At 39.3% G+C, this 27,303-nt stretch overlaps 1 protein-coding gene across 2 annotated transcripts in view; it reads right to left on the bottom strand.

The window, feature by feature from the left end:
• Positions 1-6,747: 6,747 nt before the first annotated feature.
• GRID1 (glutamate ionotropic receptor delta type subunit 1) overlaps positions 6,748-27,303 on the bottom strand; it is a 504,271-nt gene continuing 483,715 nt past the window's right edge. Inside the window, exons 16-17 of one of the 2 annotated variants that reach the window (XM_050305784.1) lie at positions 27,139-27,225; positions 6,748-10,187 (exon numbers count right to left, since the gene is read on the bottom strand). In XM_050305784.1, the coding sequence (XP_050161741.1) occupies positions 9,759-10,187; positions 27,139-27,225 (516 nt within the window). In that variant the 3' untranslated portion in view covers positions 6,748-9,758. The remainder of the gene's footprint in view (positions 10,188-27,138; positions 27,226-27,303) is intronic. The other variant, XM_050305782.1, reaches the window with a different exon arrangement.

Here is a 27,303-nt window from a genome sequence, read left to right as displayed (position 1 = left end):
GGCACTATCAAAGAGGCTCTGTAGAGATAAGCTTATAAATTCCAATTTAATAGTTTGGAGACTTTAAATATCTTAGGCTCCATCATAACATCAATTTTTACCTTTTTTTTTTTTTTTCTGTCAGAAGACTTGAGCTATTTCTTTCTAGTGCTTTAAAAAACAAAGAAAAGTGACATCTAAACATAATCAACATGTGCCACCACTCAATCTCTCAATAATGACTTAATAAACCCATTATAACTAAAGCCAGTTGATTAATTCAATGCTAATTGTTTCCAATTATCTGCTTCTTTTAAAAACAAAAGCAAAATTAAATTTTAATGTTTCTTTATCAACTATGAATACTTTTGATTTGCAGCTCATGGAATAGTCATTTTTACTTTTGCTGGTACTTACGTAAAACTGATCAGCTAATTTAAAAACAAAATCCTATGCATTTCCCACCCACAGGAATTATACACCCTCAGATCCAATGCAATCTTTGATCAAAATTCAACTAAAAATTTTCAAATATTATATTTTAATATAAAAAGACTCCAGAGGCACAAAAACTGTAGAGTAGGTCTTGGTTTTTGTGGTTTGTTTTTTTTTTTTCTTAGTATGTTGTTATCTTATCTGTTCATCAAATCCTGCACATACATAGACTTTTGTCTTTGAGAAGATAATCACTTTATTGGTGAGGAAAAAGCCAGAATTTTCCCTTAGGCTTTATATGGGTTTTTTTGTTTATTTATTCTATCTTCTCTTAATGCTTATTTTTATAACAGTTTGAGGTCAAACCAGAAAAAGGAAGTGCCAACCATTGAAGTAAACCCACTGCCCAACCCAATCTGCCTGGTGTTGAGCCTGAGCCTCCCAAAGGCACCAGAGTACCCCAAGAGGCACTGCCGACACGCACCGAGTGTCAGAGCAGAACCACTTTCCATTCCCAAACTTCAGGCAAAACTAAATCCCAAGATCCCAGTTCAAGAGAGCTGTAATCCCTGGCTGTTGGCACTGCACCTCACAGAGCTGTCACTGCACACCAAGTTTGTCTCCTCCTCCATCACAGCCCTCTCTCTCACTCCCTGCTCGTGCATCAGTCCTGCTGAAGCTCAAGTGTTCCTCCAGCCCTGCATGAGGGCATTCCCCAATTCCCCTCCTTCCCTCTTTCCCAGAGGACTTTTGCAGTTCTCTGCAACTCTTGACTGAAAAGCAGAGAAGGGTTTGCCTTTAACAAGCCACACAGGTAAAGGGATTAAGTGATAAAGAATAATTAAATCGACAGTCTAATTTAACACTTTACATTTTGCATGCTTTCACTGTGTGTACTTTGAGCTCTTAATAAAAGGTTTAATACACTTTTCATGGCACTTAATACTGTGGAACTAAGCAGCTTTATAACTACAGGTCTGGGACTTGCCCAGCTGCTTAATATCCAGGCTGGCACTGTAGGATGCTTCTTTTGCAACCTCACGGTTTCACATGGCAAAATACCTACTCTCTGTAAGGAGTTTTGTTCGAGGGCCAAGCAAGCTGTTAACTTGCTCTATGTTCTGATACTGGCTCTCCCTATTTTTTGAGACCATTCTTTCTATCACTGCCTTCCACCACCATTTTCTGGCTGTGACATCTGAGCCCTTAGAGGTGTACCTCAACGTCCAAATCCCACCAAGCAGAGCACAAGGGAGCTTTCATCTTCAGTGCTTCCACAGACTACTGCCAGACACTTCCCCCACTTTGCTCCAGATGCTCGCTCTTGCTGTCCACAGGCAAGTAGTCTCTCCTCCTGACACCCTGGCAGCTTTTCAGGTGTTGTCTCAGAATAACTGAAATTATTGCCCGCACCAGCCTTTGGAGCAGCCCAGGGATGATCAGCAGCTGCACTGAGCTGTCAGGAGCCACGAGTGACATGTCTATGGATTAATGCCCTGGCCTGTCAGGATGGCATGTATTTGCTGTGTGCAGAAGATGGCACATTCCACTTTCCAGTAAGGAGGACTTGCTTTACAATAGACCTCTGCAGTCCCTAGAGCAGCAATTTTTTCTGTCACTGAATGTAAACAATCTACAGTCTGGAATAAAATATGGTATACTAAGCCACTGAATTGATAGAGTTTCATATTCCTCCATGGCAGATGTTACAAATATGCAGACAGTCCTTATTGATCCAAATGGTTTGCAGAAACTCCATTTGAAAGCATATGTTTCTCTGCTTGACATTTTGACATGAATGACAAGACAAAGCTAGGAATGCAAATGCGCAAGAAGAAACTGTTCTTGTGTTGTAAAAGCACATTCCCCCTGTCAAAGAGCCGGGTAAATGTTGCACAACTAATCACAGCCCAGAAAGATGTGTGAGCCGACCTACAGACATAGAAGAGGAAAGGAAATCAAACAGAACGGACTTGAAACAGCCAGTCATGGCCTGAGACGATCAGCACAGCCCAGTACAATCACTATTTCTTCTCTCCATGTGCCAGGACCAGTCTGACTTGAGTTTTCCCAGTTAGTAACACGTGAATTTTAGGAAACCTCTATGTAAATAATGACAGCATCATCCAACAACCTCTATGTTCCACAGTCCATAGCCTGGGGTGCATTCATACTCTGATAACAGCATTTTCTCTATTTCCAAGCCTCACCAGCCCCTATTGATGGGTATTTCCCACCTCACCTATGCCATCAGCACTCTTCTCAGGAGACCTGCAGCCTCCCAGATACTCCCCCTGCTCTCCAGGGTTGCCTCAAATTCCCCTTCCCCAGCAGCTCCCCATGCCAATGTTGCTGTGGGGTTCCCCTGCCCTCCTCTGTTCCCACAGCAGCAGGCAGGAGCTCTGTGGGAAGCTTGCAGCAAATTCTGCCAAATGCCACCTCACTCCACACTCACTGTGCTACCACCTCAGGGTGCCCGCAAGGTGTATGCTGAGCTGTGGGCTCTACTGCCACATGAATGTTTGCTATACTGCAAGCTGAAAGCTTTCATGAACAAAGCACCCTCACAAAAAAATAAAAAAGGTTTCCCACCATCATTCAAACTGCCTTTAGAATCAAGCAAAACTTGGCATTATGTTTCCCTGAACATGTCAGCTGATATGCGGGAACTGCTAAATTTCAACACTTTTAAATGCTGTACCTGCCTACACCTGGCACTTCTCATGAGTTTCTTCTGTCAGGTTATCTGCCCAGCAGCAGCAACAAAGCCAACACTGGAAAGCAGCATCCTTATAGGGAGGCAAAACCACAGCACACATGGACACATTGCACTCCATCACCCAGGACAGGACACTCCTGTCCCTTCTTATCAGGGCAATGGTCAGCAACCAGGACCGAGCTCACTCCTCTGAAATCCTTGCTAATGTTCCCAAATGAAAGAGAGTCTGCAACTGCAAGTGATCTTTCACCTACAGTCATCCCAGATTTATTTATGGGCAAGGACTCTCTGTCTCAGGATGAAGCAGTAGCTCCCAAACCTAATTTCATGCCCACTTTTCAGTAAGGCTGCTTATGGCTGTGGGACGCTACACCACAAGCCCTGGGCACAGAACAGTGCTACTCCATGCTCAAGTTCTTTAAATCTTTAACCTATACTAATTTCAGCAGACTAAAATGATGCTTTCTCTACATAAGACAGGGAAACATTCCAGTGACTGCTTAGATTTATTTGCAAATATGCATTTCAGCACTTTGGTGGGCTGGAATATTTTGCTTCTGGCAAGTATTTAACTTGACAGGATTGATCCAATATACATCACATAAAAAACCCACATTAAACAGAAATCTTTTTCTGCTGATACATAGAAAAAGCTACATAAATCTGGGATCTCTGTTCTTTGCAGTTCATTGTCATGGTTGCACAGTCTTTTGCTCTTTGAGCTGCACTTCTCACCTGCAGTGCTGGGCTCTACTTAACCACTTTGAAAGTAATTCCATCAGAAAAAAATACATACATTTTACAAGATGGAAAGAAAATAAGAAAAAATTTAAGTATAGAAATATCTCCAAGATATTTCTTTTAATGAGTGAGTGACTTTCAGAATGAGAGTCTAAAAGCAGCTGTTGTAAAACCTCAGGTTCCACATCCCCTCTCATACAGTTTTAGTTATGACATTACAACAAAACAATTATTAAGAAGAAAAATAAAAAACCCTCTTGAAAACAACTGGGGGGATTTTGAGCTGTGATTTGCACCTAGAAATGTTTCAGATGATAACTACAGTACCTTCACATGTAGCATATGATTCAGAAATCAGATTCTGTCCCAGCCAGCCATCCAAGCACCCAAAACTTTGGCAACATGTGCAGAGACTTTTTTTTTCCCCTCCCCGCCCTTTTGTTCAAGCTTTGTCCTTAGCCTGCTAATTTCCATGTCTACGTGTATCTATGATTGTGAGCACTTATCCCCCTCTTCACGTGATAGAGACTAAAACAGACAGAAACCTTGACACCCTCATAACTACAAAACTTTATAACTGCAACAACAGAACCAGTTACTGAAAGATGAGTCATCTTCCAAAGAATTACAAAAGAAAAAAAGAAATTAAAAAAGACAAAACAACTCTCTCACGATGGTGCTCCCTTACAACATGATGTGAAGTTATGACCAGCATTAATTGATTCCTAAGCAAGCCAATATCAGTTTAAGTGGGGATAAAAGAAAGTCAGTTAAGTAGTACCTTGTAAGTGCACACTTAAAAATAAAACATCAAAAAACTCCTCTAGTAGGGCTGCCAGTAAATTTAGGAGAAGATAAAACTCAGTAAAATCTGACACCTTACACTTTATTTGCTTCTGTTATTGGTTACCTTACAAGCCTGAAGAAGCCACGTTTCTGTTCTGCTTCCCACCAATCTGAACAGCAGCAAAGCAGTGTCCTTATCCAGGAGTTCAGAGACACGTGCAGCTAATACTGCTAAGCCAGAACTCTGACCCAAACCTGGAGAATTGAGAGGTTTATGGGTAGCTGATTGAGGCTGATTTTTCCCAGCTGCAGACCTGAACAGCCCTTGGGAGTATCTCCCAGCCAGCAGCCCACAGCTGGTTTGGGTGCAAATCACTGATTGAAGCTGATTTTCCCCAGCTGAGTCACAATCAAGCCAAAAAACAGGCATCACCAAAGAAATTATTCCAACTCTTAAATAATATAACAACTGTTTCTGGTAGAACAAATGCTGTTTTTATTTGTTTCCTAAAAATTAAGGAAAATAATAATTAACTGAGGCAACTGCTTGTATGATGGAATTGAGGCTTCTCATACAAGTAATACAGCTTTGCTAAACATGAGTTGTAACCACCCTTTTCTCCCTCCCCCTTCACCACGTTTGTTTTTACCTTTAATTTTGCTTCTCTTCAGAGTTTTCTTCTGACTTTCTCCTTGCATTCCCCAGGGTTGCCAAAGGATGTGGATTCTTTAAGAAATTTCCAACAGGGTCCCCCAAATGTAATGTGTTTACATTTATGTCATTCTTTAGCTGCTCATAATGTAAGTTCAAGTCAGTAAAGCAAAATAAAACAACAAGGTCTGAGCACTGTAATTGCTGTATTGCCCCACTAACATGATTTTCTCTCAATGCTCCACTTGTCACCAACTCAACAGCTTTAAGCCTATCTTAAAGGAGAGCTATACCTAAATTTGAACAGACTTGAGGAAGAAATTTTTTCTCTAAGCAATTTTAGCATACATTTTAAGCTCTAATCCGTGTTACGTGCTCAAAATTTTAATAAATGTTCCTCTTTCTGGTTCATTTTTGAGACTCTCAGAACTTTTTCCTTTTCAGAGCTCTTGCTGAATACAAGTCATGGAAAGCAGTGCTCTCAAGTTCAATATTAAGATCCAAATCTTCACCTGCTGAAACTCAGTAAGCTTGACCCACTCACTGGAGGGATACTGATTTACACAGGTGAGAACCCAGGTTTAAGTGTTTTATTCTATCAGCAGACTGAGAAAAAGTGAGTTGTTTCGCTGAGATTTCCTCTACAGTGCAGCAATGGTTATCAAAGCAAGGCAGATATTGGGAATTTTACTTTGCAAGACAAGTATTGCACACATGTAGTAACTCAGCATAAGAATGTTCTATCGAGTTTCAACTCTGGAATTAGAAAGCACAATTACTCTTTTTCTCCACTGCAATAGGAAAACATGACATACTAAGAAGTAAGAGCAACGCATTTTTCAGACTGAAAGCAGATTGCCCGTGGATTGCAAGCAAATAGAAGAAACTGAGTCACATTTTTGTAAGAAAATAAAGTAATTTCTAAACTAATGGATTAATAGAACAAGACACGCTACAAGTGCTGTGCCACAGATGTCAGCTTTGTGAAAGTTCATCATCAAAAGAGCACGACAAAAGGAAGATACATTTCATGTACAATCACCTTTGCAATGTAAACATCCCAGAGGAGCTAGAATATTCGAGATCATACATTACTCTCTTTTTTAAGTTTAGTCAGGGGAAGTTCCATTTGAAAATCAAGGGCACAGTTTGGTCTTCAAAGTTTTCAAAAGTTTCTGCAGTTTTTCTATTTCGACTTGCCAGATATTAAAAGTGAAGGGTCAAATCTGCAGGTGGTGTAAATAAGCACAGCTCTGTGAGAGCTTTCAGCTTATGCTCATTTACATCACATGGAAATTATATTTCTCACTTCTTCTGTGAGTAACTGCACATATATATATATATATGCATGTGTGTGGTGAATATATATTATATAGAAAGTGAATGCTTTGATCTGTCAAAAGGAAGATACAAATATAAAACAGGAGACAGGATATGAAAAACATACATTCTCCATTTACTTTGAAAAATGAAACTCATGGGGATAGAAACATTGTTTATGTTCAAGGAGAACCCGGTGATTTGCTTAAATAATCTAAAACCAAACCACTATCACATGAAGGATTTAACAGCTCCCTGTCAAGCCTGATAGGCTCAAGCTATGACTTGCTAACTTTTATATAAACAAATAACTAAGACAATGACAGATCCATCATAGATCCTTACTTTTACAGAATAGACCCTGGTGCAGCAAAGCACTCAAGGCAGTTAACTTAAAGCAACTGAATAGTCCCAGGGAGGTTGGCAAGCTCACTCACCTGCTTAAAATTAGGCACATATTTAATTTGAGACGTGCATTTTAACTGCATCGTTAATCAGTGAAGAACTTCAGCCTGTGCATAAAGCAGCTGCTTTTGAGAGGACTTCCACACATGCTTAAATACTTTACTGAATGAGGGCTGCGTGGTTTGAGTCTTCAAGATCCTGATCATCTTAGATGTAAAGCTACAGAACCCTCAAACAGGCGAGTCACATTCTATGCATAAGTGAGATCTAACGTTGTTTATAAGTTAAACCAGACTTCCAAACTTTACAGCAAGACTAAGCCAGGAGGAGAACACTGAATACAAAGAATGTTAAAATTAATACCCCCAAAAAACTGTATTCACCATCTGCCCCACAAATGCAGGTCAGTTAAAGTTATCCAGTATAACCAAGCCCAAGGTTGCAGATTGCACCCTTGTAGCTACTCCAGCATCTCCTTGCACCTCTTCTGGAGCATATTCCTCTGTTGCTGCTAAAATCCCGAACTGGTAATAAAGACAAGAGATTTTTTCAAATGCAAATAGTTGCACGCTTTCTCCTAAGCACCTTTACAGATTCCTGTGTGTGCATATTCTTATTAGTGCAGCTATTTCTGCCATAACTAATTAGTGTATTCATGGAAGAATTTTTTTCCTGTGGCCATAGGTTTGTTAAGATAACGATAAGAAAAAGTGTGACAAAAGAATAAAGAAAAAAAATCCCAAGTTTGTGTGGGACAAGTCTCTAAATAGGATAAATCTAGTCAGCTGAGTAGAGCATTATTCATTTTTAATTAGTTTGAGGCAAATAGTTCAATTTGTGCCAAGCTGCAAAATCACAGCATCTTCAGGAGGAAACAGCTTGTCAAGAGAGACAAATTAATTCCTGTAAGAGTACTCCTTCTATAAGCTTACCATCAATATTCGTTATTTAAAAAGTAGTGTGCTGAGTATGCTCTTCCATCAGGCTGGTTTTATGTCACAGGTTGACTTTTCCTCCCTATTGCTTAAACTAGAAATGTAAAAATTTGGGGACTTTAATCAGCCCATAAATATATCTGTTGTGTAATTATGCAAATCAAATTAGGAGCAGTCAATGGAATGTTTATTTATCAAAAAACCTGGCCCAGATTGCCTGCTGACTTTCTTGGGATGTGAAAGCATTTCTACCTTTGTTCAAACAGAATTTTTCACCTTAATGTAGACAGTGATTTCGCTGCACCAGGTTCTACAACCTTTTCCAAATAGCAGTGTTCTAATAAAGTGAAGAAATCCAGCTGGGAAGGGAAATTACAACCTAGTTATAGGGATACATTTGAGAAGACACTAAATTATCCCCATTTTGAAAGAGAGTGATGGTCCATTAAGCGTAGGTGGGGGAGCAGGGAGCCGTTATGTTTGGCATTCAAGACACTATTTGGGAAGGAAACAATGTGTTAGGTTTTGATTTGATTTTTTTTCTGTCATATGAAATTACACTGGTAATATTTGCAGAACAAGACATTAAATTAGCTATATGGGTTGCTCTATCTTTGTTCTCTGTGTCTCATAGACAAAAAAAAAAGTTGTGTTTTTTTTTTACAGCCATTTCTACCACAATTATAGATATGGCTATTAAAATGTTTCTCTTTACAAAATCAATGGAAAAAGAAAGCAGAGCTGTGCTTATAGTCATGAGCTTAGCCTTGCCATTCAGGGATATGACTTCAACAGAGAGCATTGCATCCATTATGTAACAAATTCATTGAAATCTTAAAGAAAGAAATGGCACCAGAGGGCACAGACACTGCAATGCCATTATCTCCTGCCTTTACAGTTCTTCCTTTGCTCACTCCATTGGTTCCTCCCCATTTTCAGTCATGTACACAAGAAAAAAAAATAAAAGCTGAGCAGTTTTTCTTAAAAGCTTTCCCCTTAACCTAAAACATGTTGTTCATCAGAGTGTTTATATATATATAATATATACCTCATAATATATATAATATATATTATATATATGTATAACAAAACAGAGAAAGTTAAACAGGAGCCACACAGCAGAGCAGACATGTAAAAACACAATCCAACAATCCTGTGTTTAAACTTAGAAACTGTGTGGAAGTTTAAATTCTTGTTAGAAGGAAAAAATTCTCTTTTTTTCTTTTTTTTTTCCTGTTTATTGTTTGTTGGATTTTAGTTATAATTCACCTTTCAAATATTTGTTACTGCTATGCTAATACCTGCTGTTAAGTTCTGCAAGTGAATTGTCATCTTGATTATAAAATAGGGTTCTGGGAAAAGGAGAGATCTGAGCATGGTGAATTTTTCTAGCAAGAAACAGATAACTTTTTTGCTCTTAAAAAAAACCCCAACAAACCTGTAAGGGAATAAGTGTTGAAATCCATGGAAAAAAAGAAAAGTATGGCCCTCAGTCCCAGTAACAGGTCTTCTTTGGCACTTGAGAACGACCACAAGTAGTTTGCCTTTTTATTCATATAGAACAAAATTTACAAAGTCATTCATACATTTTGTTTGTTTTTGTTTTGTTTTTTACTTACTTCTAAAATTGGGAATATTCAAAATACACTTTTACCCCACTTCATTCTTTCATTATTTACAAGTATATACAAGAAAAATGTAAGAGTTTGTTTGCTTTTTTTTTTTTGTTCCTTTTAAATTTTTTTGTATTAAAAAGCTCTGCTGGTTGTTTTACTGTTTGTTTTCATCATATGGATGTTCCATGCGAGGGCTCCATCGCTTCTGGAATGACTCCCCCCGGCACGGACTGGAATGACATTGGGATGGGGGTTTTCACGGGGCTCTGACGAAATAGTCCTCCGTTTGGTGACCTGTGTTTGCACTGTATGGAGGGCATGGTGGCTGAGCTGCTCAGGGGCAGCGGCAGGTTGCTGCCAGAGGCAGCTGTGAGTGTCCTGCTGGCACCATGAGTTGTCTGTTCTGGTAAAAAGGTGGTGACAGACAGTTGCGTGTTCTGGTATTCGCGCACGGGCTCCAGGGTCTGGGCTGGCTGCATGCCACCGATCTCCAGGGCTGAGATTTCAATGGACGCCGGAGAGATTTGCTTGTGGGCTATGTCTTCGTCAATTAAACTGTTCATGCGCCTGTGGACCTGCTCCAGATTCACTTCTTTGTCCTAGTGAGGAAGAAACCAGAACAATCAGTCCAAACACAATCTCCAACCCCGTCTGGCCCCCCTTCATTTCGTGTGTGTGACCGGAGTTGCTGATCAGTCGTTACATCACTTCGATTTCATCTGTGCCCATGCAAAACCTCAAGGTCTGCCCAACATCTCCAGCTGCAAAACACACTGAATTAAAAACACCAGCTCAATCTCAACCTGTAGAATGCCCTGTGTTGCCAATCCCATTCCTCCTTGGAGGTAAACAGATGGCTGTGGTCAGCTGATAGGATCTGGCACCAGGGACCAGCACATCCTTTGCTCACCTCGCACAAGCTGGAAAAAAAGCCTATGCCAGACAAACAAGCAAAACTGGGACTCCAAATTCCAATGGGCAGCTCTCCACCTTGTAACCATGTGACAGCTCACCACTGTCTCATCTATATGCAGTGCATTTTCTAAAGAGCACATCAGTAAAACATGTCAGTAAAAAAACCCACTGACTTCACGGTACTTGCTTCATTATGTCAAAATCTACTGGCCAGGGGTTGTGGTGGTGAAGAATTCTTCCCTTCCCATCAGGAAGCACTGGGTCACCCATGTGGCAACATAGCCCTACTGGAGCAGCACTGGGAGAGACCTAATCTGGGAACCCTCAGGAGGGGACCACATAGTTGTGTTTAGAACAGTTGCATGACCAGCTATAAGCTGTCTGTCACCTTGACACGCCATCTGGAAGAAGTCTGTCTGTGGTCAGAGCTTGGGAAGAAAATGCTGGTCTTTATAACATCCTCTGAAAATATATTGCCTAAGGTTTCTGGACTGGTCTCTTCAATAGGCTTTCAGGACCACTCACTCAATATGTTTTAGCTTCCATGAGGAAATACAGAAGAAAAAGTTGCCTTTAAAGCCTGAAGCAGCAAAGACCTGCAATGGGCTGTTTATCACCTCAGCCCAGCATTCAGGATGCTGAAATTGGAAAGCAAAAAAACTGGCAGGGTAAAGTCAACCACCTGGGATGCTGTATAACTGAATTTTAACAGCTAGCATTGAATTGCCAGTAAAAAGGTATTGTATTTTATCATTACTCTACATTTCATAAAGCACAGCTATGATCTGCAGTTGTAGTTATTTGATGCAAGTGTAACATACAGCAGAATAGCAGCAAAGCACCCATCTCTAAAAACCCAGCAACCCTGGAACTGGAGAAATTCCCCCTCTGACAGAAACCTGCAATTACGATTGGGCAGCCAGCAAGACCCCAACCTAGGAAGCAGGACTACCCAAAAATTTTGTGTTCCATGAATCCCCGACTGCCCAAAGTCAATGAGTGCTGGCTGGTTAAACCCAACACCAGCAATCTTACTGATTCACACCAAAACCTTGGCTCTGGGAACAGAGAAGCATCACTGCCACTCACTCCTCATAATCTTTCGCCACTGGTGTTCAGGTGGAGAAGAGAGAATTAAAATATTATTCCAGTGGCATATGCTAAGCAATTTTGCTTCTGCATGTAAATTGAAAAGTCAACTCCAAAGTCCTTGATTCCAGACAATGTCAACTACAGATTTGATTCTAACCTTGTGACTTAACATCACTTCTACATTACTCAAGAACCACTGAATTGCTGATCCCTGCATGGATTTGGAAATGAATTAGTGTTACATGATGTTGAGTCCAAACCTCTGTCCTTAACTTAGGCTAAGTCCATATTGTTTTCAATTGGAGTGCCATTGGCCCACAATTACAGGGCTGAGCTGCATGTTGCAACGTCTTTGCTAATCAGTAAAAAATGAATTCCTATTTAATTTACATCACAAATACACCAAAATCCCAATGAAGCTCCCAGAAACCCAGGGGATGTAATCTTCCTCACCAAAGAAACAGACTATTTTTCTTAAAAATGCTGCTTTTTCAGCCAAATCCTCTAATCAGATAATTTTGAGTTGAAGAAAATCAATGGATAAGAAATCAAATAATTAACTTTTTTGACATAAAAGGATCACAAAACACTTGATAAGATAAGCCCTTCAGCTTCATTAAGGCCTTCTTTCCAACAACCATATGTGACCTGTGAGGCTCTTCATTCAATACATTAGACAATTAAGCTGGCCATAACTCAGAGGCTCTTTCATGAACTCTGTAGCTAGGTAAATTAAGGATTTGTGGTAGCATCCAGAGGATTACATGGATTTATTCATAATTTCCTTTGTTTCTCTTTCTTGAAGTAAAATTGTGGACTGGGGACAAGTATGAGACAAGTTTTTATATTATTCACTGATGAGAAGAAGGGCTCGACCTCCACAGGTAGCTTCCTTTTGCAGAGATGTCCAGCCACCTAGAGCTGCATTTTCCTCACCTGCCTGCCAACAAAAGCTTGCTGCAAAGCTCTGCTTGTCCACAAACCCAGCATGTATGATGGTACCTTTGTCTCAGGAAGCTAACTCCCAGAAGCCCGTTATATAATCCTTCTTTAGGTACTCTCTGCTATTTGTTTTCTAAATAATGTTGCTAGCTTTGATTTAGACTCCTAGTTTGGAGTCTAGTTATCTGGGACCCATATTCTTGTCAAGCCCCTAGTACAAAACAAAACATAACAAAACAAAACAAAAGAACTCGGGGTAGAACTGAGCAAATATTAGAACAAATTTTCCTAAATGAGACTTTGGAGAAACGTTCATGACTCATTTACATTTTTCTGAGCTTTTGCCAAGTACTAATGCCTTCTTCGGATCATTTCAAGGGAAAATAAACATCACCATTTTATTTGCACTTGAATTTTTCAATTGCAAGTACATCCTCAGTGCATTCCATCCTGCTTTGCTATGGGAACAAATATAACGTGACTTGGATAAAGCCAAGCCAAAGGGAAAGGTAGGGTTTCAATAATTGCAATATGTAGCATTAACTGTTTGCAGAGTAAAAATACATTTGTGAATGAAGCAGGCTCTTCCTCTGGAGCATCTGTGCCCAAAGGGTCATAAAATTCAAGGCATGGATTAATCCTCGCTTTATATTTAGCTTAGCCCTTTCAACATGAAGGCATGAAGAACCACAGATGGGATGCTCTTAACAAGCATCTCCTGGTCCAGACCACAGGGATTCTTAAGGACCACATTATTTGGAATGTTCCCCTCCGTTGGCCTAACAGGTCTTTTCTTCTACTGCAGCAGAAAATGGTGGATTTGCAGTTGGTTATGTTTCACAACAGAAACTTATGCTAAATGTGCTGAAGTTTCCATTCTCAAGAAAAAATAAAAACCAAATTCCTGCATGCAGACATCCCATTCTGCCTACATCAGAACACTTCACGTAGTAAGTAGAGAAGTAAATGCTTGGGATCTTTTTGAGAGGTAGGGGTGAGGATTTCATTTGCCTACTTCTCTTTCTTCAGCATTAAGGACAACTTTCTGGCCTCATTGAGAGCAGAGAAAACTTTTTAAAGGCTTTCAATAGCTCAGGAATTCACATTATTCCTTCTTTTCATTGTCAAAATAAAATGTTTGTAAAGGTTATGGAAAACAACTTGTCTCTGAGGAATAATAAACCCACATTTTTAAAGGTTCTTCCCTTTTTCTTTGTCTTATTATTTGAAGAACAACTAAATAACTAAATGTCAAGCTTTGTATGACACTATCTTAATGTTGAATGAATGATTTTTCAAATGCTTTAAAAAAACCCTAAGATAAAAATCAGAAACCTTGAAAAGATTAGTTTGCCATTGCATACTATAAAACTGCTTTTAATCCCAAGATTTACAGAACTGAAGGTTTTGGGATAGCTTTATGTGACAAGTCAACCTTTCAGAATTTGTAAATTCTGTAAATCTAATCTTTTTTTTTTCCTTTATTGTTCTTCTGGAAAATTCAGTAACAAAGCATGTGTTATCAAATACTAACAAGCTAAATGGAAAAAGGATTAAATACTAATAAAGCCAGAAAAAAAAAATCCTAAAAGTCATGACATTTTGCTCCCTTTTCAGCTCAGGGTTTAGTTCTCTAATTCTCATTAAATATGAGTAATTTTTTATAATTTTTAAGAACTTAGGTTGCATCTTTTTTTCATTTCCTGAGGCTTTGTCACCTTAATTGGGAAATGGTAATGTAGCATTGAAGAAGATTTTCAAGATTTCTGCTGCTGTAACTGTTCTCTATTCTTGTATCCCTCTATGATAAAATTAATGAACTAAAATTAATAAAATACTACAAATTTATACCTCGAGGCTTGGAGCTGGGGAATGGCAGAGGCACCAGATCTGGCAGCTGGATGAAAAACAGGCTCTGGTGAGCCGGTTTTGTAGCACAGAGCCCTCCCTTACCCAAGGAGAGCCCCTTGGGGGCAGCCCTACTGCTACTCTGCACAAAGCTTTCTGCCTTCAGCTCCACTGAGCCTGAGTGAGGCCTCTCCAAGAGCTGAATGAATGAGCTCCAAACTTAATACCTCAGTGCCTGTGACAGACATGTCACCAAAGGTTGCTCCTCTTTCTGTTTTGCACTTAATATATAAAATTTAGTTAATATTATAAATCTGTCACATCTCAGATGTTTCACGCCAGTTCACTTTTCATCTATGGCTACACTGGATAAATGCATATGTTTGTGTTGCCATAAGAAGATAAAATATTTCTCCTTTGCTAGCTTCATAATTCTGTTTTCAATATTAATGTTGTACTCCAAATAGATCAGTTGAAGAAATTAATCAGTGAAGGGAAGAAACGTGTAAGGAAAATGAATTATACATACAGGCTTATCCTCTGCAGGCTTAAGGAAAACAGCTAACCAAACATTGCTCCTGGTCAGGAAATTATCTTATTCATAAATACCAATTGAAATGTCATTCTCCCCCAATGAGCTTGAGTTCTGGAAGGGTGATTGAAGGGCACGTTTCTGATACGTCCCAAACACTCCATGGTGAGTGACAGGTTCAATGGCCTGTGACTGACAGCAAGAGCACACCCTGGCAACTGCTGGAGTGGATTTGAACGATGCACACCAGAATTACCTGGGAATGATTAAACCTTCACAACCACACCTGCAATCAACTACAATTCCCTTTCAGGACTAACTAACTTTGGCCTTATAGAGCAGAGAGAAATTATGGCAAGATATAAATGCAGACAGGATGATTTACAGAGTAATCAAAATTTTTTTTTTTCTAGCTCATTTTCTGGGACTTTTGCAAGTGGGTTCTAATCTGATAAAAGCCCATGGGCAGTTATATTGAAAGAATATGAAACTGCTTGGGAGGTTTGGAGTCAGTTAACATGATCAAATTCAAGAGACATCTCACTGAGTGTTGAAAAGGAGCTACTGGCTAATGTTTTCCAGAAATTGCCTACATCACTCTAAACACCATTAATTAAAAGGTAATACTGCTCAGCTGACAGGTTGCAACACTTGGGATTTTCCAAAGGGAAGATTTTTGAGAAAAATATTTTTATTAAAGACTCCCCTGTGGCCTCTTGTTCTTACTCATGATTTCTCTGAGCTATTAGCAGAGTTTGAGAAGCCAGTTGAAGACAGAAAAATGTTACAAGCTGATGAAGCAGTTTCAGTAAGGCAAAAAAGGAAAACAAATGCCCCAAAAGAAGATTGAATACCTGGAGAAGTTTGATGCTAAAACTATGCCAAAACTCTGATTGGTTTCATCTGCATCCCACACATGCAAATCAAATCACACTAGACTACAGAAGAAAAGACTGATGGCCTTGATCCTAAAAGAACTAGAAATTCAGAAAGGTAGCCAACATGAGCAGACAGGCTCATACAGGAAGGGACTATCATGAATGTGTCAATACCTCCCAGTAGGTGCTGATAACTGTGGCAAGAAATAAAATGTAATTCTTAATAAGCCTCCGGAGATATGCAGAAAATGATGCTTTTAACGTAATACAGTCTTAATGATCAATCATGATACATTTCTGGTTGGTTGGTTGGTTTGTTTCTGTCTTGGGTGACAATATGAAGGTTATCTTTTGATGAAAGACATAAATACTAATACTACATTTTTATCCTGTGAAAGAACTACTTAAAAAAGAATGTAATTTTGAGATTAGGACTGGGTTTCAACATTTGAGCCACACCCCAGCCTCAGGCAGACATTCCCTCTTCTGACCTCTTCCCGGATACATGCCAGTCTCTCTCCCATCCATATGAAAGTCCTCTTGACTCACACATGTATGTTTAAAAATACAGTTATCAGAGGTCATGAGGCACAGGTGATGGAAGGCACACTCTGAGGCACTTCCATGCACAAACAGACATACCACATAATTGAAAACCAAAGCAGAGAAATAAAACAGTGCAATTTCTGTGCTCAGGTACCCACAGGCTATTCTCTTCTCAGCTCAACATTAAAACCCACAGCTCCACCCAGCTACCAGCTTCTGTCCATGGGGTTCCAGACATCATGGACTCAAACATTTATCTTCTAAAGGAGAAATAAGGCAGCAGCAGCAGCAGCTCTGCATATGTACATTTGTTTAAGATTATTCTGAAATCCTGTATTCACCCAGGGTCATTATCATTACTTTCAGCTACAACTACTGCATATGCAAAGCTGTAATTTTAATTTATTCCAGGAGGCTCTGACAGACTGGCAAAACCAGGCATAATTGGCTTGCTCAGGAAGAAAAAGTGGTGATGATATGTGTAATAGTTGTGCTGCAAAACAATGACAACACAGTATGGTGTTATATTAATACAAATAACCCCTTTTTAATACGACTCAGCTTGCCACACTCATTATTCCAGAGATTCCTCAGTCGACAATGCAGTGAAATGCAGACAGACATGTAAACAGATGCAGTGATGATGTATGCTTGCTGTCATTAATTTAACACAGGCAACTAACCCAGTCAAATAGCACTTAATGTTACATAAAACTTGCTGAGTGGTTTCTCAAGGTACTCTGCAAGATGCTGGTTTGACCGTAACAGTCCCCTATTAGAAATATGTAAAGCCACACCTTGTCTACTTGAAAAGCTGCTTTTATAAATAGGACCAATCCTGCAATCAAGCTTCTGCTCTTCTGAGTGGAAACTGTACCACATATTTTAAATTAGCAATTAAGTAAGTCATCATCTATAAAACAGATGTTAGAAGAATGTACCGAGAATGACATCAGCTGAGGTCCAGTTGGCTGTTATCTAATTGAAACAATAAAAGAAATTAAAGTTTTGCAGTATGTTAATTGCATTCAACGTGTAATCATCCGCAAAGGTACAAAACTTCATAAAAATTATGCACAAGAGGCCACCTTGTTCGCTAGGTGATGCTCTCCTCCGCCAGAGAGCAGAAATTCCTTTATGAAGAAACAGTAACATTCTTTTCCCTTCTAAGTAAACCTGAAAAAAAGGTGAGAAATAATAGAATACTGCAAAGATGATGTTAATGTGATAGAAAATTGTTTCAAATACATTGCCAAAGTTTATTCCCACTGACCCATGGCCCAAAAATAGGTGAAAGAAAGAAATTATTACCAAAGGCCTAGAGACCAAAAAAGTAGCAGTGACTTGCCTCAGAATTTGTACAAGTAGCAAGGACCTTCCCAAAGCAGTTCATATCTTCCCATACCCTTACCCAGGTTGGATTTATCTAACCTGAAATCACATCTAACCAGGGATGTAACTCTTAAGGTGGCTGTAACTGTCCTGTGGTTCCTGCCAGTGAGCCTTGTCCAGAAATGCACCGGCCAGTGAGCTGACCATGAACACCAACTTAAACCAGCTAAACCTCTCTCTTTGTTTTACTTGTCCTCTTCAACTGCAGTCCCACACTGTGGCACTGTGTGAGTCAATATGCAGGACACAGTACCAGTGGGAGAACATTGCACATGAGGTGACAGCAGCAGCCCACAGTCTCCTCCAGTGATCTACTCCCACATTCACCACAATCCATTAACCAAGTGCAATCACAGAGAAACAGCTCACAGCACGCTCAAACCTGCAAGGTAAGAGGCTGTGATAGCATTTTCATTTGTTACTCAATACAAAAGGGGACACTCAGCCTCATGCTGAGATATTCAAGCTTTAAAATCCTTACCAGCCTTGGTTCTCAAGACGGTAACCCAGCTACAAAGAAAATGAATGACTGGTTCACATTATACAAATGTTTCCACAGTTTTCATGAGGTTAAAAATAAACAGGACAATAAGAGAGAATGCACAGAAACACATTTTTAACACAAGCAGCAAAATGCAGTACAGAATGAGTGCTGGTGGATGAGCATGCCCAGGTCTCTGCAAAGGAACTCTTGGGAGAAAGGAGAACTTGCAACCGGAGAAACCTTTACTGTGTACACACCACAAATATTGTAGTTACAGGCATTTCCAGCAACACAAAGGTGAGGTTCAAGGGGAGTTCCGGGGAGAGGTAAAGATGAGGAAAAAACTATCAGGTACTCTTCTGTGCAGGCATTTTCAACAAGAAACCGATTATCTGTATGTTTATTATAAATTCTCACCATGCTTCTGAGGCCCAGCCTCACATCATTGGCCATCTCCAGATGGAAAGGGAAAGGAAGATGTGGGGAGAAAAAAAAAAGTATCAAGATAATGAGGCTAATAATTAATAGTTCTCTCTTTTCAGCAAACATTTACTTCTTATTTCTTATACTTCTGGTCTGAAATAGCATGGTAACATAAGATGGCTCTCAGGAGGGTGATGCTTTTAGAATTTGACTACGCCTAAAATTGCCTTGTGAGGTGACAGATTACTCTTTTATGAAGTAAGAATTAAATTCATGAAGATTCCATTCCAAAATTCACTAAAAATTAATGGATTCTTTACATTGCTTTGCACAGCTTTTTAATCCTAAATTATTATCTAGTCCATAAGGGATGTAATTTTTCACTCTAGTGAGCCCAAAGCAAAGCACTGCTATCCCCCAACAGTCTGATTTACTCTACTGGAGCATCAGGCACAACAGATTGCTCTACATCCTCATTCTTCACCATTCCAGTCTAGGCAAATCCAAATCTCAAAAGTTCTCATTTTTTTTTCCTATTATGTCAGGAGTAGGAGACTCGACGCAGGAGACAAAGAGTTGATTCTACAACCTGTTAGATGCTCAGTGATTGTTGCCTTACAAAGCCTCTCCTCTTCACTCCAGGTATATGAAAACCTTAAAAAAACTCTTACTCCTGATTATTAGACACAATTTTTTTTAATTAAAAACTGAATTTTGAAAAGATTTCTGAACCCCATTCGTGGCTATGTTTTGGCAACTGCCCAAGCTTCTATTTTGACATAAGAAAAGATATGACCAGCCAAATCATTAAAATAGATCAGCATAATAAAAATCTGGTCACCAGCTTCCCAGAAGAGAACTCTTGCATACTGAATAATTCTGAAGAAATAATACTTGTTTTATTGAGCAAGTTTGAGTAGCTCTTTTCTATATATGGGTTTATAAATATGGTCCTGAACTTATGGGAAATCATAACCAAACCACTGATTATTTAAAAAACAATATATTTTCCACAGTATTGATATCTGTGATAATTAATATTTTGCTATTATTGACCATAGGTTATTTCACGTACTACAAAATTATTTAAATTCAATGGATAAAGAGATTTATAAATTGCCTGTTAATATTATTGCATGGCAAGGTCAATCATCAGCAAATAACTTCAATGCACATGTAACTTCCAGTTTCTGCTTTATATATCTTGGTTTCAAAGCAATTGCAGTTTGATCCTATACTACTAAAAAGAATGGAAGTGTTTGGGTGATCTGGGTGAGAGCAGGATACACATTTATTTTTATGTACATGTTTAAACACTTAGTCAGATCAACACCTAAGGCATTTTTCAAACCACAAAAATGTAAAAGAAATTTGAGAAAAAGGTCACATTTTATGTTTTTTTATTTTAAACTTTTACTGATTTTGTTATTTTACACCCCCTTCAAAAAGTCAACTTTAAAATAGCACTGTAGGCTGAGATAAAACGTACAAAAATTAGCTCTGTAAACAATGTGTGAAGAATCTAAAAGAATCTGACACATTAAGCCTCCAATTCAGTAAAACACATAAGCTCATGCAGCACATGAGTAGCCTTGGAAGTTCTCTGGGATAGATGATGTAATGCAAACTAAGCAAGTACTTACACTCATTACCAAACTGAAACTTTAAACAGGTTATTTCTTTTTTATTTCTCTGCATGGCAACATTCATTTTTTGATGTTGGATTTCTGTTGGATAATTTTTTTCTCCCCTAAGATTCATGCCAAGTAAATCCAGATTATATCCCTAAGAATCCCATTAGCAGGGTTTTCTCACATGACTGCGAGAAAAATTAAACCAAAGAGAAAAATCCCTTCCTTGCAGTTAGGGAAATATCCTGGTACCAAACTGAATTGCTTCAACACTGCTTTGGGTAGCAGTGTCATAAATCACAGGGATGACATGTCACTCCTAAATCCATTAGAGCCTTGACTGAAATCTATGGTGATCAATAGCAAGAGTTGACTGATTTCATTGGACTCTGGCTGTGCACACTGCCCGTGACCAGATATTACAGAATATCTGCTTCACTGCGAGGCACTTCCAAAGAGAAAATCTTGTTTCTTCACTCATGTAAAAAGCCAACACAGAGTTAGTTAAGATGCCCTTCCAGCTATTATCAGTTTCTGTACAAGGCAATTCATATATTATATACTCCTCTGCTCTTTTTTTCCTTTCACTGATTCTTCCAGCTTATACTTTATCATCAAACAACATTAAACTTTGCATTCTGGGTTGACTGATTCCTAACACCGCTTTGCTGATTTAAAAATGCTAGTTAAATGAAGTTTCTCAGCTTATTATATTCAAAGCCAGTTTGAAACTGAATTTCTAGATGGCATTAAAATGCATTATTTTGCCAGTGTTTGCGTGATTTATTTTCCCCAAAAAACTTTATTTATTCTTAGAAAAGTAGAATACAATACAGTGGTACAAACAAATGATAATTTATATGCAACTGAGCAAAAAAATGTACAAAGATTTCAGACATGTCATTAAAATACAGAAAAAAATAACTTAAAATAAAACCAAGATAAAATATAGAGAACATGCAATGAAGGGAAAATAAAATATCAGTTTCATGATCTCATGTTTCCTTTCACTTTCAAAAGGAACCATCCTGGGGGGGAATCAAATTGTCAGAATAAAAGGTAACACCACAAAGGAGAGAAGGTAAATGAAGTGACAAAGAAAAAGACAAGGAAAGTGAAAATAATGGTGAAAGCAAGAGACTCTTTAATCATCAAAATCAACACTGCTGACACCATGCTGCAGGTAGAGAAGCCTCAGTTGCCATGGAATAGTATCTGGTGGGAGAATTTAAGTGAGATGAATATGGTGCAAAACACAACTCTCAGCAGTGACAAATTTTGATCCATTGGACTCGTGTCTGCCAGCTCAGACTTCCATTTCTAAGGTACACTGAGTTTCAAGCTCTTCTAATACCAGAGGAGAGTTTTAGTGGGTAACTTTCATGACTGCTAAAGCTAAAAGTATGGATTTTTGAGGTAGGCTGGAATCTGCACATCACTGGACATGGAAACAAGGGAACTTAAGGCAGATCACACAGGGCTGCCCCGGCCAGAGATACAGATTTTCTTCCTTTCATCCTGCATGCTGCCAAGATATTTGTGATAGTTTTTAGAGTAATTTTGCTACCTCCCTACTATCTTATAGAACTTGCAGAGTCTAGACTTTCTGAGATTCAATACATTTAAAACATTATTAAGCTGGAGTAGCAGGAAACAGGAATTATAAGATGCTGTACACGAGTCTGGTTCCCACTCTGGACAGTACCTGAATTGCTGCTCTGTTTTAATAATTTAAAAACAAAAAGTAAAAACAGAAAAGTGAAAAGAGTCTACTGAACAAAATGGTTTTGCAGAAGCAAGAGAAAGTTAACAAATAGCAAACTAAGCTGTGAGGACCGTGATTGTTAATAAATTATAAATTTGACACAACTTAGGAGACAATGACTAGTAGCAACTCAGGAGATGTTATGCTATTTCTTACCCAATAAAAATCCAAAATCTTCTTGCACTACAGAATCACTCATATTGCTAGGAATAGCACAGAAGGTTGGGGAAAAAAATAGATTTCTGATTTATCATATACATTATCTGAGCAAAGAAAGAATCAAACCAAGAATTTCTTGAGGTCATTCTAACATTGTCTTTCAAGAGCCATGGTAACTAGAAGTGAATCAATATCACCTTTTATGAGAGATGCAACAAGTACCAGTTCCCAGAAAAAAAAATTATTCTGCAGTTAATTTTGTTTTATAGGGAGTTGCCATTTCTTTTTAATGAATACACCTCATGCACAGTGAAAAATATGGGAATTCAACTTTCTTTCCATGAAGAGTAAGATATTTTATCTTTGCTTATAAGATTCCATTGTTTTGTAGTATGTGGATGAACTAGGAATGATTCCTTAATAGTTCTGAAGAGATCTCAGAAGTAATAATCTTCAAGAGGAACAGCACATCACACTAAGACATAGCTGATAAAACACAGAGGATGCTGGGGAGTCCATTGCAATAAGCAGCTACACTTGATCATAATGACAATGGGGATGTGAAAACTGTCTTTCATTCTGTCAAATGGAATGAAAGATACCAACAATCTGATGATGTGGCAAAGCCCTTGGCAGTTTAATGATCCAAATTACATTATGGCTTACTCATTTTGTGAAATAAATTCATAGGACAATACAAAAAGATATAGAACTCCAGAGATAATTGTTAAAGGCTCAACATTTATGTGGTACCAAGGTTTAACAACTTTATCTGATTGCTCAGTTATTTAAAAGGGACATAGAGTGGCTGAACAGAGACTCCACAATAAATACTCATTTTTTTACAACTCCCCGATTTTCTGAAGCTTAACAAAGTTAAAAGATTAGGTATCAGTATTGCAGGCTGCATAGCAGCTGTGTAAATTCAATTTTTTAACACACAGAGACAGATGTATGAGCTGGCTAAATTTTACTGCGGATATAGGATGGCTGTGTAATGTCAATTAGGAGAGGGTGATTAAAAATTCCAGAAGATCTGTTTTGGAAAAGATGACTAAGTGTAAGTTTCTCTGTATTAGAAATTAAAAAGGACATTTTAATCCTACCAGATATCTTTCCAACTTTGTGATTACAAACTTGAGCCCTAACAGAAGAATGTGGTATGATGTTGCAGATATACATTTTTTCCTGATGTTGGAACTAATCTTTCTTTTGTTAATCTGATCTGATAAGGATTAAATGAAAAATTAATAAGGATAACATTAAGATTTGTAAATCAGAAATACTTAGAAACATTTTTATAAATCTGTTTCAAATAGAATAAAAATATTTTGTGTCAACATCCTGAAAAAGAAAGTCAACCCAGCCCTCACTCTTCCAGCAAGAAATGTCACTGTTCTTTGGATGACACAATTGTGAATCAGTGGCATTTGTGTCTTTGGGAAAATAAAGGAAATTCATGTTTCCTGGAAGTTTATCTTAATGAATTGACCTAATGGGTAGAAAAATTATTACTTTTTTTTTTTTTTTTTAAATTTTGTGGGGCAGAGTTTCTTCATATGTGAATAATGTAAAAATATCGCAACCGAAAGTAGTTTTCACTTTATCTAACTCTTCCTATAAAGTCTCTACAAAAGTAGATGATGTTAATGTCAAGGTCCAAGTTGTGTTGTCAGGTTTCAAAAGGCAAGTTTCCTGCTCCACCCAGGTACACAGTCAACATTACATTCTTCACACTCATTGGAATTAAGAGCTGTGATTTATACCATGCAGACATCTGAGTCTCTGAACATCAATGTATTGGCTCATCCTTACCTCCACAAAAGCCTAAGAAATACAAAGTGGAGAAAGAAAAGACAAACAAACTGGCAAAACCCCAACACCTTAATGTCAACTGAGAACATTTCTCCAATGCTAATGAAGGCTGCACACATTCTTCTGACCCCAGACTTCACAGACCCTCGACATGCAAAGAATCTCTAAAAAAATGATTTCTCTCTCTCTCTGGCAAGATGCATACCACCCAACCCTGTCATAAATCTGCCATAGCAATTGTGCCTCCATCTTCCCAACATCTCTGGTTTTTTGAGCTGGCAGCTGTTGACATGATACAGCCTACCGAGTGGCTCGTGCCAACAGAGAAGGTTACACGAGAGCTCTGCGAGCCACAACAACTCCTCATTCAGTTCTGATTCCACTCCAATTTTGTACAATGGATTTATAAAGCTTCTAACAGGCTAAAGGTCACAGAAGCCAAATATTGCCACCTTCTCCTTTGCCTCACAGGTGACACCAAAGTCCAATGTCAGACTGCAAGAAAATCAGCCTCTTCTGTGACCCTCCACAAGCTCTGCACTTCACAGAAGAAAGTGGCTGAGAGAAAACCCAGTTCCCACAATTTCTAGGTGATATCACAACACTCATGTTTTGCCAAAGCCTTCCCAAAAGCAGAAGAAAATCAGCAGCATGACTTGAGTTTGCAGCTGTTACTGAACTAATGACTTGGCTGGAGTATCAGATGCAGCTAAGAGGCAGATTTTAATGTTCTGTGTGTGCTACACATGCTGCAGCTCTATTGTTATGGTTCTTGCTGTAGAAATGCCAGAAACAGTGGTGAAATCAGATATCCTGAACATGCTCCTCCTGGATATCAAATTCTCCTTGTGCTCTGCACCACTTCTCCTGACTCAAACAGGGGAGTACCCAAGACTCCATGCTCCCCTCAGTCCTGGATCCTGTCCTTCCCAAAGTTTTGAAACTTAGGTCTTCTAAACACATCTAAAGCCTCCAACTCATGTACACCATCTCTTCTGAAACTTGTTTTCCCACCTTAATTGCAGTAGCCATCAGCAATTCCACTTTGACACCTCCTCACTGGTAGCACATAAATAAAATATCTCTGACTCCTACTCTACTGGAAAATATCTGTTACATTCTTTTGCTAATTTAGTAAAGTGGATGTTGTGGTCACTGTGACCAGAACCCCCAGCCCTTGGTCTGCAGTGGGATCAGAGCTTAGATTACAACAGCAGTGTGGCTGTCTCACATCTGGGCAGAGGGTCCCTGAGCATCCTGCCTGTCCATGGTGCTGGGCAGCAGTCACTCCTCCCTCTGGCTGGATCCAAAGGTGCCTCTAGCTGCTTGCCTTTCATTGCACCCAGCTGTCCCTGCCAGGGACCCCTCATTCCACCCCATCCTGCCTGCCTGGCATACCCACCATATGTTTCCCTCCTGACCAGCTTGGCTTAGCCCCGTGCCCTCTCCCTGGGAACATGCACTTCCTCATTCAACCTTAACACCTACTTGTGCCAGGGCTCCCACTGACTCTGCTCCCTCTCCCTCAGCAGGACTCACATCACTGATCTTTCCAGAACCAGTCCATGTGCTGTACCTGAGTTTAATTTCCCTCCTTAACCCAGCCTGCTTGTGCTCCAAAGGCAGAGCCAACCCCACACACAGTGATTTTCCCAGGCACAGCTGTACCATGTGAGTAACTTCAGCAGATTTTAAAACACAGAAGCTCAAAAGCATTCTACTGTTTGTCACAGAAACTGCAAAAGAGCAGTACAGATGTACAGAGCAACCCTGATCAAAAATGCACTGGAGGGAAAGGGGAGAAGGATGAGAAAGGGAGAAAAGATGGGATGGGATGGGATAGGCAGGGATATGTAGTACTCCTTTTAACAGTTATACAAAGAGAAATAAAGGGGAAAGGCAAAAAAAGGAAAATATTTAAACTTGGCAAGACAGAACTTTTTTCAGTAATAGAAAATGAGTATTTAAAACTCCTTGCAACTAATGAGTGAATTATTTCATCTTATATGAAACTGCCATTTAGTCATATTCTCATCTCATTCTATGAAGATACACAAAAGTGAGTCCCTGAGCATAGAAAGGGGAACTCACAGCATAGTCTGGCCAGATTTGTGCTTGTGCAGATGCAGCAGGAGGACCCTTCAGACAACCCCACTGTCCCTTTCCTGATACTCTTTCACAGTGGGCAATGAACCACCAACCACTGGGCTTTAGGCCTTCACAATGTTGAGGTGGGGGGACCTTTGGGGTTACAGCAGGAGCGACTTCTACACAGTAGCAGGGCAAAATCATGGGATCACAGAACAGTTTGGGTTGGAAGGGACCTTGATATCCTCGAGTTCTAACTCTTCCACCACGGGAAGGGATGCCATCCACTAGACCAGGTTGCCAATTTGCCAAAATTGCTTACAGATGATAGGTATGTCAATTAGTCAAGTACTACTGCAACTTGAGAAACATAGATTAGAGCTGATGGGTTACATACTATTTTCCAGCTGTAGTGCAGCTCACTGCTATTATTTGCTTGTAACAAACATCTGTTCCAAGATGAAAGCACCAACAAATGCCTCAATGTCTCCAAAATAACAAGAGGTTAGTTTGTTAAACATTTAGTATAAGTAAACAAATATAGGCTTCATGCAAGACAGATCTGAGCATGGACTGATTATTCTATCATAGCATTGCTAACTAGCATTACTCACTACTGTGCATGAAAACTTAAAACCCAAGAAAATTCTCAGAGGTATTTTTCTAGGTAAAACATGTTATACGAAGGTCAGTTTTCTCAGAGGCTCCTATTTTTAGAAATAAAACTGAACTCAGAAGAAGGGAAGCATTTAAACAGTGTCATGACAATATGGTTTATTCAATTATTAACTAGCTGGTTTATTTTTAATTGCTCATGTACCTCTTCAAACTCAGCCTAGGTCAGCCATGAAGGAAAGAAGCTACCAGACGGCTGGCAGCTGCACAGCCTGCACAGGATGGACATGGTTCTCACAGCCAGTGGGTGGGGGCTCAGATCAGGGACGACATTACCACAGATGGCACAGCTGGGTGCCCGTGACTGGCCTCCCTGTCACTCACAGCAGAGTGGCCGAGGGCGTGTTTCTGAACTACTCTCTTACCCCTAAAGGTGGTCTCTCCAGGTCAGGGCTGAGGCACAATGGTGGGGCAATGAGGGGAAGTTTGCACTGCTGCTGCCCATGCTGTATCTGCTCTACAAATAAATAGAGGACTTTAGTCTCCAGGGCCGTCAGTTTGGCACCTTCCATGTGCACAAAAGACACATT

Source organism: Myiozetetes cayanensis, unplaced genomic scaffold (assembly GCF_022539395.1).
Source record: "Myiozetetes cayanensis isolate MyiCay16 unplaced genomic scaffold, myiCay2020 scf10, whole genome shotgun sequence".
NCBI classification, from domain to species: Eukaryota; Metazoa; Chordata; class Aves; order Passeriformes; family Tyrannidae; genus Myiozetetes; species Myiozetetes cayanensis.
Note: the sequence above shows the minus strand (reverse complement) of the source record. Positions and strands in the feature narration are given on the sequence as shown.